Source organism: Pyrus communis, chromosome 8 (genome assembly GCF_963583255.1).
Source record: "Pyrus communis chromosome 8, drPyrComm1.1, whole genome shotgun sequence".
Lineage (NCBI taxonomy): Eukaryota > Viridiplantae > Streptophyta > Magnoliopsida > Rosales > Rosaceae > Pyrus > Pyrus communis.
Window position 1 is genome coordinate 4970280 of NC_084810.1, and position 13281 is coordinate 4983560.

Consider the following 13281-nt stretch of genomic DNA (forward strand, 5'->3'; position numbering starts at 1 on the left):
TGTTAAGTCCCGTAAACATAATTATAGTGTCATTGCAAAAGATTTGTAGCTCAATTAGTTAAAAATATTTATCTTCACACTCGAAATACCAATTTCAATTTCTCCATTTCCAACTATTGCTTGTATACAAAGGTAACTTTTTTTTTATTTTTTTTATCATGGTGCAGTTTATAGCTGTCTTAGTTGTTTTAATTGGTACCAGAGTTTACTTTTGTACCTAGCTTGGTTGACCCGATTACTTTGTGTACATGAATCCTTCCTTCCTACTAAATGAGAAGTAGGTTGGTAATATGGCAGGCAAAATTTGCAGATAAGAATTAGGCATACAAGTGAAGAAATTTCAGTCAAGGTACCAATCACACTGGCCCAACTATCCAGGTTAGATTCTCACTTTCAGTCACGCTTGGGATAATAATATGGGTTTCTACCTTCTTTTTTAATTCTAAGTGCGATCTGTCTTATAATTTTTTCACCTCACTGTATATTGATTTGTCATCTATATTTTAGTCATAAAGTGAGTGTAAAATTAGATAAGTGAGCTGGCATTACAATACTTTTTTCTTTTCTCTTTGAGTCAATTACATTTTGTACGAGTGTAGAGTGAGTATGTGATGGTTGAGTCCCTATTTTTTTCAAAATAGATGAAAACAACCCTAAAGTTATGGATTTTTACATTGTCGTCTCTCTATTAATCCGACTCTCAAGTCTCAAGCCTCGAGTCCATATGTCGTTTTTGGACCAATTTTTCTGATGACACAAACGCGAGGTTGAAAAATCATGACACAACCAAGTGTCAAGCTGATGTAGAATGGAAGCGGAAACTAGAAGAATATCTTCATATTCTACTAGGAAGCCTTGAATCCACAAGAAAATTAGCACTCTTCAATGAGAGACTTAAGATAGTTTGTAAATTGATTATTGGAATACTGAAAAGTTAAGGGAACAAGCCTCCCTTATATGGCTAGGGGCTGCATAAATGCAAAATAAAGACTACACAATTGCAATGCATGAACCTAAGAAAAATGCACTAGCGGTTACAATAGGGATGATTAATGAGACGCATGAATGACATTTAATCATCAAAATGATCATAAACCCTTTCATTAATGTGCTACATCATTCTCCCCTGCTTCAGACAAACTCGTCCCTAAGTTGTCTGCATAGCAAACCACATCAACAGAAGGATGATACTCGAACAGATCAGCCACATTGAACGTAGGAGATATGTTCATGTCAGCAGGAAGATCAATAACGTAAGCATTACTATTGATTTTCTGATTGATTTGATAAGGGCCATACTTCTTGTCCTTCAATTTGTTATAGGTTCCCATAGGAAACCGTCCCTTCCGTAAATAAACCATGACTAGGTCCCCTTCCTCGAACACCTTATGACGTCTTTTCTTATCAGCAACTTCTTTGTACTTAAGAGTTGCTTCCTCAAGATTCTGACGGACCTCCCTTTGAATGGTGGAAATTCTTTCTGCCATATTCTCAGCATCTATGCTTTTTCTTGGTAGCTTTAGCAAAGGAACCAAATCCAAGGTATGTTTTGGTGGGTGACAATAGACAATAGCAAATGGAGACCTTCCGGTGGAACGATTAACCATGCTATTATATGCAAACTCAGCTTGTGCTAATGCCACGTCCCATTGTTTTGGCTTATCTCTAGAGGTACAACAAATGAGATTTCCCAGAGTTCGGTTGACAACTTCTGTTTGTCCATTAGATTGTGGATTACTAGTGCTGCTGAAATTGAGAAAAGTATCAAACTGTCGCCATAAAGTCCTCCAAAAATGGGACAAAAATTTAGTGTCTCGATCAGAAGTGATGGATTTAGGAACACCATGCAGACGAACAATCTCCTTGAAGAAAAGATTGGCAACATTGGTAGCATCATCATTTTTCTTACAAGCAACAACATGAGCCATCTTTGAATATCGATCAACTACAACAAACACCGAGTCTACACCTCTTTGAGTTCTAGGTAATCCCAAAATGAAATCCATAGACAAATCCTCTCGTGTAGCCTCTGGAATGGGCAATGGAATATAGAGACCTGTATTTTGAGATTGTCCATTTGCTACTTGACATCTTTCCACAAAATTTCCAACATCTCGCTTTAACTGTGGCCAATAGTATCTTTCTTCTACAAGTGCCACTGTCTTGTCTCTTCCCAAATGTCCACCAAGCCCACCACCATGAAGCTCTTGAATTAAATGCTTTCTTAGCGACCCTTTAGGAATGCACAACTGACTCCCTCGAAACAAATAACCATCTTGGATATGCATATTATCCACAATTTTTCTCATTCGTAGCTTGTCCCAAACAATAGAAAAGTCTTCATCTTCAGGGTATAATTCCTTGAGGTATTCAAATCCGATGACCTCGGCTCGCATGGTCACAAGTAGTGATGATCTCCTACTCAAAGCATCAGCAACACGGTTCTGTGTTCTTGCCTTGTGCTTTAACGAAAAGGTGAATCGTTGTATATAGGTGATCCAGCTACCATGCATGCAATTTATTTTACTCTGCCTATTTATAAACTTCAAGGCCTGGTTATCAGTATATAGAATGAATTCTCTCTCCCAAACTTTAAGAGCTCGAACAACAACATAAAATTCTAGCTCATTAATAGACCATTTCTTGCATGCTTCACTAAGCTTTTCACTATAAAATGCAACTGGTCTTCCCTCTTGTGATATAACAACTCCTATCCTGACAATTGAAGCATCACATTCCACTTCAAACAACTTGTCAAAATCTGTAAAGCCAAAACTGGAGCTGTTGAAAGTTTTTCTTTTATTAAGGCAAAGCTTTGATCAGCTTATTCACCCCAATGGAACTTTCCTTCCTATAAACTTAGTTATTAGAGCCATATGCTACTAAAGTTTCTGATAAATTGCCGATAGAAGGTAGCCAAACCATGAAAGCTTCGAACTTCATGCACGGTTTTAGGAGTTGGCCACTCACGAAATACTCTAACATTTTATTCATCAACATGTATTCCATCTCCACTAATAACAAATCCCAAAAAAACTAGCTAAGTGGTCATAAAACTACACTTCTTCAAGTTGATATACAATTTATTCTTTTGCAAAACAGTTAACACCATTTTTAAGTGTGCTAGGTGTTTATCTTTATCTCAGCTATATATTAGGATATCATCAAAATATACAACAACAAACTTTCCAGTAAAAAGTTTGAATACCTGATTCATTAGCCGCATAAAAGTGCTTGGCGCATTTGAAAGCCCAAACGACATTACTAGCCATTCATATAGCCTTTCTTTCATCTTAAAAGCCGTCTTTCACTCATCACCAGGTCGAATGAGGATTTGGTGGTATCCACTATGCAAATCGATCTTAGAAAAGACTTTTGATCCAGCCAAGTTGTCAAGCATATCGTCTAACCTTGGAATTGGGAAGCGATACTTGACTGTGAATTTGTTAATGGCTCAACTATCAATGCACATGCGCCAATCTCCTTCGCCTTTAGGTGCCAAAAGTACAAGAACAGCATAAGGGCTCATGCTTTCCCTTATGAACCCTTTTTGCATCAAGTCCTCGACCTTGTCTTGTAGGATTTTGCTCTCTTTAGGACTCATCCTGTAATGAGGAAGGTTAGGAAGACTAGTTCTAAGAATAAAGTCTATTTCATGCTGGACATCTCGCATAAGAGGCAGATTTGAAGGTAGCTCGTCGGGGATGATGTCATCAAACTCCACAAGCAAAGGTTGAATTATTTTTGGAATAGGTGGATTGTGAGATTTGTTCTCCTGTACCATAAGCGCATAAACTTGTCCACCCATTTGCATTTCAGCATGCCAAAATTCCTCATTATTGTCCACCAGAAATACTGTCTTTCTAGATGGATTTGATTTCTCGGTTTCTTTCGTTGCCATGGCCTCCCCAAGAACATGTGGCATGCATCCATGTCAACCACATCACATATTACTTTATCAACATACTTTTTTCCAATTGAAAAAGTAATGGGGCAAGTTTTAGTCACCTTTGATTCCACACCTTTCCTGATCCACCCAAGTTTGTAGGGTGCATGATGCTTTTCTGTCTTCAATCCTAGCTTTTCTACCATTTTCTTGGAAACAACATTCTCACTACTGCCATGATCAATGATCAAATCGCAAAACCCTCTGATTTACTGTGCATCAAGTTTTGAAAATGTTATGAGTTGAGGAGGTTCTTCAAGTTTTGGTGCTAATAACAGCCGTTGGATAACCAAAGACCTCTCAAGTAATTCTCCATCATCTCCTCCAATAATTTCATCTTCTTCATAAGTAAGTGCAACACCTTCCAAATCTTCTATTCGTTGCTCTTCACTTGTCTATTTTATTCCTAACAAATTCACCGTTCTCCTTTTAGGACAATTGTTAGACAAGTGCCCATGTTGCCCAGACCTGTAGCACTTATCTTCCTTAGGCTTTGCATAGGGGTCTTGGGGAACATCTTTACGGCCTCTGGTTGTTTATGGTTTCTGTGAAGAACTACTGTTGCCACGAATTTCATTACTAATATTTCCAGTTGTTGGCTGTGATGAGAAAGTTTGTTTCCCTTTGCTTGCTAAAGATCGCGATGAATCAAAAGTAAAACTTTGATTTGCTTGATTCTTCGACCTCTCCATTTGAGCTTCCACCTTTATAGCTAAATTAACAGCTTTTACCACGATGAATACTAATTGCATACAAACCCTATCTTGAATGCCTAGTCGCAATCCACCAATGTACCTGGCTGTTTGCTGCACTTCAGTTTCCATGAGATCATTGCGTGAAGCTAATCTGTAAAACTCCTCTGTATAGGCTTGGACAGTTCTGCTCCCCTGATTGCACTCTTGGTATTGTTGGAAAAGAACTTGTTCATAATTAGGAGGTAAAAACCTTGCCTTCAGTAACTGCTTCATTTTCATCCATGAACGCACATGGGTCTTTCTTTGACGAGTTTGTAATATCTGAAGTTGCTCCCACCAAGCAGAAGCTCCACCTTTCAGCTTATAGGCAATAAGTTAGACTTTGTTTTTTTTCTTCTTCTTCAGGAATCTCCATGTATTCAAAGAACCTTTCTACTTCACTCAGCAAGTCTAAGAAATCCTCGATATGAAGGTGACCATTGAAGCTTGGTAAATCAATCTTCATACGATAATCTCTGTTTACACCATGATCATGTTGTCTTGGAGGACCATTATCTTCTCCTAGCCCTCTGAATATCTCATCAGCATATTCTTCATCATCGCTAGAATCTTCATTGGCTACCTGACACTAATCTTGGTACGTTGGAGCACGTTCTCGTCTTGGACCCTGATTGTTAACATCTGGTTGCACCACCAACCTGGTAAGAGTTGTCTGGATTTCATGCAACGTCTGCTGGGTTTGATTCTGGTATGCCATAAATTCGGCTCTTGTAAGAGCCTCTTCTCGACGTTCATTGCCATTAGGGGAATTGGCCATCAGCCCAAGGAAAGACTTGGCTCTGATACCAACTGATGTAGAACAGAAGCGGAAACTAGAAGAATATCTTCGTATTCTACTAGGAAGCCTTGAATCCACAAGGAAATTAGCACTCTTCAATGAGAGACTTAGGATAGTCTGTAAATTGATTATTGGAATACTGAAAAGTTAAGGGAACAAGCCTCCCTTATATGGCTAGGGGCTGCATAAATGCAAAATAAAGACTACACAATTGTAATGCATGAACCTAAGAAAAATGCACTAGCGGTTACAATAGGGATGATTAATGAGATGCACAAATGACATTTTATCATCAAATGATCATAAACCCTTTCATTAATGTGCTGCATCACAAGCCAAAAGCCTCTAAAAAAAATTCACCCCAAAAAGTACTACTTAACTTGATTGTCAGCGGTCGAAGGGGTCAATGATATATCAGTATGTAACTTGAGGATTGTTTTGTTCATTTCATTTTTCTTTAGGCTGTCATGTTTCCAAATTTCTACCCGCCACACAAGTTTTTCTTTGATAAATATCTTTCAAGAATATCCAATTTCCATTAAAATCCAAAACTTGTTCAACAATCCAAAAAAGCAAGAATACTTTGTCAATCTAAAACAAGTAGACAAAATATATTTCTTCATCCATCATCAAATTGCAAAAACAAACAAATAAATAAATAAGAAACAACTTTGGCGGTCTTTCAGTTCAACGCACCAACTTGTTGGGCACACACGCGCACACAACACAATGACAGAAATTGAGTGTCGAAAAAGGAAAAAAAGAACAAGTCTTGACATTTTATCTGCAGCTTTAATTTGCAAATTCAAATTGTACTTGGTATTTTTTCTTTCTCCTTTCGTCCTCGAGTGTGATAAGGGGTAACAGAAAGAAAGCCCCACTTTTTGGTTTCTTGTTTTTCTTTCTTGCGTCCACACATTGAGAAAGTTGTGTTCCAAGTCAAATGAGTCCACATCACAAACAAAACAATACAACCTATATATATATATATATATATATATATATATATATATATATATATATATATAACTGTTACTAGTATTTCAAAAATCTCATTCTACATTTCTCACAAGTACATTTTTCTTTCTAATTATAAAAAATTTAGATTGTAAAATAAGATTTTTGAAGTGCCAATAACAATTTCATATATATATATATATATTCATGGAAAAATAAAAATACAGAGGAAGAATGTCTAAACTTTCCTTGTATATGCACTGCATATATATATATATTATTCGTTATCTTTTATCTCAGCATATGGTAAAGTTGTACACAAATGGAAAAGCCTCTAACGATAAAAATCCAAATGCTTTTCCTTTCACGTAAAACTGAAACGAAAGTTGGAGGGAAACTTCCCTATAACGAGGTTATCGGGACCTAAAATGACAAACACTTTTTCTTTTCCTACATATTTATATTTGATCATATTTGTTATTTACATTTGATTTATTCAATCTAATGGACACAAATAAAGAAGGATGCGGAAATCTAAATATGGTGTTAAAATCAGCCCTCTGACGAGGTATAGGCTCATGTAGCCTTTTAGTCTCACTCTCATTCTTGGCGTGGATTACATGATGAGATTGAGTGGGAGTGAGAGACCAATATATCCTTGTTGCATGTAAGTTTTCGATAATGAAAGCTACATTCTTCTTCATTTGTGAGTACTCCCACAAAGAAACCCCTCCATCGGCTATTTCATATAAGGTCTTAATAAGATGAACTGTGGATTCGAGCAATAATCCTTGAATTACAGTATTTGATAAATGGTGTTGCCATGTTTCGCATTAGAAAAATGCTAAGCAGACTCTCTAAAGTGGGAATCTTCATAGACTATAAGCGGCCTCATGTTTTTAGCACAATGTTTTATAATTTTGGAACCTTCCATATAGAGTCTCACTTTTGAGAGAGTCTCCTTATCATCTCTTTTCGAGTTATTTGTAATTTTGTATGAGTATTCAAGGCAAAACAAATAATTAAAATCATGTAATTCGAGGATTAGTGCAGTAATTCACGAAGCGTACTAACTATTGAGCATGCATTAAATAAAAAATGACTCATATGTGCTCAATCCACGCACTTGACACAAATAGGAGGGGATGGGAAGGACATGGTAAAAGGAGGGCAGACAATCTACCTCCTTGTAATATAATGATTTCCGTACTCCCATTTCCATCTCGTGCATTCTTTCCGCATTTTTTCCCAAATTCTAAATAAATAAATCAAGGGAGAAATAAAGAGAAGTACAGAATGAGAAGACCTGCTTCTAACGCATTAGCTGAACAATTTCAACAGCTCAGAGTCACAAGTCCACATGATTAGGTGGAAGTTCATGCATGGATGGATGGCCTTTGAGTGAATGGGAAATGTGGTCCTCCTCACTCCTCAATCGGGGGGACCCTAGAAGAAGAACAACCCTTCAACAAGTTCAATCCCTCTCTCAAATGTACCCAATTATAAGTTCCAAACTATATATCCTTAATTAAAATTTAGTTAACTTGTCAGTAAAACTTAATTAATCTGCCGACCCAGAAGTTAAAAAAAAAAAAAAAAAAAACCAGCAAAACTTAACCCTAAAACTTCTTAATCTCATTCCTAATTGTCCATTCCAGCAAGCCCACACCCTCATCTTCATAAAAGTCCTCTCCCACCCCACACACACAAGGAAAGAAAAATCATTTCTGCAATTGAATGAAATGCTAAACTAATGCAAGTTGGTAAAATTTAAAATCATTATCCCGTTCATATATGCTCACCCAGATTCCAACATAAAACTTACCTTCAATCTTCCTTAATTTGGTTACGGTAGAAATTATAAAAAAACTGCAATAAAAATTGCAAAATTGCAAAATAAAGAAGAAGAAAAGAAGTAGAGGAGGAAGTTGAAGAACAAAGCTAAGTTTTTTAGCATTTTTATGGAAGAGATATGAAAATTGTACAATTAAAACAAAGATCTATACCTGTCATTGAAACTCATCCAAAACCCATTAATCTTCACTTCTCCTGATGATCATTTTAATCAAAACCCACCCACAGTAAATAATACTTACTACACATGCCTCTCTCTCTTCTCTTTCTCTCTCCTCGTCATTTGATCAAGAAGAAGACCCAGAAACTCTCGGTGAAGTGACCGGAAACAGAGGCAGAAGCCGCGGCTCTTGGTCTCTCGGAGTCGTCGTAGCTCTCGGCGACGGGTGCAAGTAAAACCCTTTCTCCGCAATCGCCCTGTCCTCCTCCGACGAAGAGTTCCCAAGTGACGGCGACGCCGCCGACTTGTCGAAGGGGTCGTCGTTCAACGGCGTCACTGGGCTGAGGGTGAGGGACGGGAAGTCAAGCAAGCTCGGGGACAGGATCTCCTGGTGGCGTGGCGAATACCCAGAAGCCGATTGGAAGTTGGGGATGAGGGTGTTGATCATGAGCGTGTTTTTGAGATTGGTGCTCCTCCGCTCGTAGAGCTTGAAGCCCTGCTTTTTTGGTGGGGCGGTTTTGATTGGTGGGATGTTGAAGTTTTTGTTGGAAGGTGGCAAAATTGTTGGATCTTGATGATGGTGGTGGTGGGTGGCGGTGGTGCGTTTAGGGGAGGACTGGTGAGTGACGGTTTCCGAGGAGCCGGTGAGCATTTGGACAACATGTTTGAAGTTCGAGGAATCAGCTTGGACGAAGGTTGTCGGGTAGGGATTGGAGTCAGATCTGGGAGTTGAGACTTTCAGAGTTGTCGGGATTTGAGCCGCCACCGCCGAGCTGCTGCTGCTGCTGCAGACGCTGGCGTTGGTGGCCGTGCCATTGTTGTTGGTTCTCGGCGAGTTTATGGGGGAATACGAATAGGGCTTCTCTCTGAATTCTTGAGGCCTTGAGCTTGTGGTGTATTCCATTTGGATTTGGTGGGTGTTCTGTCACCGCCACAGCCACCAAAAACCGTTCTGCGTCTCAAGAAAAACAGAGAGAGCTTGCTTTAAGATGGGGTTTGGGTTGCAACTTGGAAGAAGACTTGGGATTTGGAACTGGAAGAGTGAAAAACAAGGCTTTTGATTTTTGGTTTTGGCCCTTTGAAATGGGAAAAGAAAGAAAAAGGAGAAAAGAAAAAAAAAAATGGTTGTTGCTTATTTGCTGTGTTTTGTTTGCTTATGGTTGTGTTGTGCCTTAATCTCTCTCTTTCCCTTTCCCTTTCTTCTTTTATAGTATATAGCATATAGCAGCAGCATTCTTTTTTATTTATAAATGTGAAGTTTTCAAGTTTAAACGACTTGATTGCTACATATATATAATATTTGTATTAAGTATGATCGTTAATTTATTTGAAGCTTTTGATCTAATTACTCATTTTTAGCACCTAAACTTGAAATTATTAAAGTAAATAATAAATTTAAACTTCGACACAGAAAGTAGATACGGAACTTGGTTGATTAACTTAACTTAGGTCTACTCTTTCTTTTTCTTAGTAGTTGAACTAAAGATGTCCTTTTTTTTCTTCTCTGGCTTGTTGATTTTTCTTTTTTGGCGTTTGGAGTGGGGTTGGGATGGAGGATGGAGGTGAATGGCTAGTGAGAAAATGCATTCAAACAATATTTAGGGATGTTTTAAAAATGGTGGGAGGTGATTGGTTGGATTGGGAATTTGAGGGGCACGAGCATGTGTGTGCCACCAATGGGAAACTTATCATCATGTCAAAGACATGTGCAGGAGTGAGTGTGTGTCAATATTAATGGGTGATGATTTTAGAGAGAGATAGAGAGTGAGAGAGAGGGCATTGACTTCAGAGCCCTGACTGCAGACTGCAGAGAGACTCTTGGTGTTGTGTCATTTTGTGTTCTGTGCTTTTGCTCAATGTGATGGGATTGGAGAAGATGATCGAAACACTTGATCAGATCGCATACACCAATCCCATACATTCACTACTTCGTCACGCGTCCATGGGGAGTTTGTTGTCCACACTCCTCCGCTCCTATTATCAAATAGTATTTTGCAAGAGCGGGTATACGGGTATTTGGATCGATGGATTCGAACCGCCGCTTTTATTTTCAATTTTTTAAAACGGTCCGTGTTAGATCCGATTTGTGTAAAATCGAGTTGAAAATTGAGTTTATATTTCTCATGTGAGGGTAACCCGGCCCACACCGTTTAAGAGATCATTTTTGCTCACCAACATAATTATGATGTATACTTACCTTACACCTAATTATTTGTTGTGCCATTTCAACTAACTTTAGTTAACTTTCACATTAAATATTACTTTTTCAATTTTGAAAAAAATTATCCAAAGTTAAGTAAAATGACACATTGCAAATGATTAGATGTACGGTGTACATACACCAAGGTTTAGCGTGGTGAGCAAAAATGCTCTACCACAGTTTAAGGATTGTCTTAGCATTTGTCATTTTATTATTGGTCTACAATGAAGCCATGATCCATAATCTCATATTTATCTAACCCTAAGAAGTAAAATAATGATCAAACTTATTCAAACAGATATTCATGAGAGTCCCTTCATTTCCTTCCCATAGTAAACTAAACGAAAACACATAGAGATTATTTTATATTGTTATACGACATATAATTGAAAATAGATTTGTTCGATCTGTAACAACCGGCCCGTATCAAATGGATCCAAATGAGCCGATTTCACTATTAAAATACATAAATCTAAATAGGCTCGATCCAAATAAGATATCAGTATAATAACTAAAAGATGTACCACAACAGTATACTCGTAATGTACAATTACACTAAGCCAATTAGCTTTTAGTGTCACTCCTTTTTCCAATATTAAAAAATGTCTCAAGTTTATATCTAGCATCTCTAATATTAAAAAAGATATACTATTACGCTGAAATTGTACCAATATATCCAAAATAAAAACCTTAAATCTTGAATTGTAAACTCATAAATCTCTTAAGAAATAGTAAACTATTTATGTACTCTTTGCCATCATTCAAAAATTTGTTCATAAAACTTATAAGATTTCCCCACAATAAATTGGATTTGTATTTGTGCGAGACTAGCACAATGTGTTTGACACTAATTCACACATAACTCCACCAATGCATAGTGAATCTTAAATGTAGAGCCATTTAGATGGAATAAAATTGAGGGAAGGGAGTGAGAGTTGAAATTTTGTAAACTACAATCAAACGTTCTTTTCTATGATTATTTTTGTCACAAACAAAACTTGGGTTTTAAGTTTGATGTAATGGCCAACTTTTAGGCTACATCAGCATGCACGAAAGTTATTTAATTAGTTACCTCATCATCTCATTTGTGATGTCAAAAGTAAAATTCCAACGGAGTTCAAATCTTTTGCAATTAAAACTCTCTATGGCTTCTGTGATTTATTTCATTTGAGTGACACATGTTCTTTTGACTTAATTTATTTTTAGTTTTTAATTTTTTTTATTGAAGAGATAAGTCGAAGAGTAATATTGTTAAGTGGAGTTTAAATGAATGACTGCGTGTCAACAAATGAGATAAGACACTGAGAGGCCACATAAAATTTTGGGTTGAACTCATTTGAACATATAAAAAATCTCCATATTATATCATGTTTAATTAATGGTATTATTTCCATTAACCCAAAGATTATTAGTATTTTATGTAAATCTTGGAACGTGAATCAGTTCGGGTTCCACAATGAGAGTAATGGTTAGATTCTAACTTTCATTTTCCCCAATCCAATTCTTAGTGTTCTGTTCACTGCCCACATTAGCTTGTGGTTCTTATTTTGTTTGCACTTTAAAATATTGCAAAGTACTAAAAAGAAAAAGAATCAAGTTTTACTTAACGGAGTTGGGGTGGGGAGAGAGCAAGAAAAGTGGAGGGAGGGACCAAAAGTCCATTATACACAACTACAACTAAGAAAATGTAATGTGGATTAGTCTTTACTTATCTCCATTAATTAATCTTGTAAACATTGAAACTCTAAGCTTAATTAAATTGTACGATTTGTTTAGTATATAAATAAGAAACTAACATAAGGTACATAAATATCCCATTGCGACGTTAGAGAAGGATATGAGAAAGGTTGAAGGATGAATAGGTTCAAACTTGTTGGAAAAGTTAATTTGTTAGTTTTTTGGTTTATTATTAGCTAAGGGTATTTCAAATATTTTGTGTCGAGGATTTTCTTGAATGTTAAGAATTTGGATTTCTTGACTATTAAGATTATGGTTGGTTCTCCACAAATATGATGTTTTATATTCAGTTAATGTAATTCTTTTAAAATATAGTCTCTTCGAGTTATGTAGTCATTTTGACAATTTTGTAATGTTTCTGCGTGTATACTCTGATTTTCAACTGCTATAATTAGACCGAGTTATTTAACTTTGTTTTAGAGTTTTTTATACAATGATATATTTACACTATGGGGTGCGAATAAATTGGTATGAAACTCACCATTCACGAGATTTAAACCTAAAACCTCTCAATTACGATTGAAGAGAAATACCACTAGATCGAATACTAATTAAGTGTCAATTTTATTTTAGAATTATAGAGTTTTGTGGAAAAGGCCATCAACATTTTTGTTCATTTTAACTCGATCAAGTCGCAAGAATTTTACAACTCTCTTGTAGTTAAGAACATATAATTCTACCTTCAAGTTTTCCTCCATCTATCGCTTGCATGAAAAAAATAAACTCGACCCAGATTAAAATTTTGGTCACAAATTTATTTCTTTTTCTTTGATAAAGAAAGGAAAAGCGTTAGCTAGTGGCATATTGATCGAGTTAATTATCAAGTAGGTCACGAAGGGACGGTTACCAATAAGCGAATACCAGCAGTGTGGAATAAGTAGTTATCTTTCACTG

At 36.7% G+C, this 13281-nt stretch overlaps 1 protein-coding gene across 1 annotated transcript; it reads right to left on the reverse strand.

Annotated features, from left to right (window-relative positions):
- Positions 1 to 7556: 7556 nt before the first annotated feature.
- Positions 7557 to 9663, reverse strand: LOC137742483 (VQ motif-containing protein 4-like). Its single transcript, XM_068482365.1, has one exon. The coding sequence runs from the start codon at positions 9352 to 9354 to the stop codon at positions 8578 to 8580; it is 777 nt and encodes a 258-aa protein (XP_068338466.1). The 5' UTR covers positions 9355 to 9663; the 3' UTR covers positions 7557 to 8577.
- Between the last annotated feature and the right edge of the window lie 3618 nt (positions 9664 to 13281).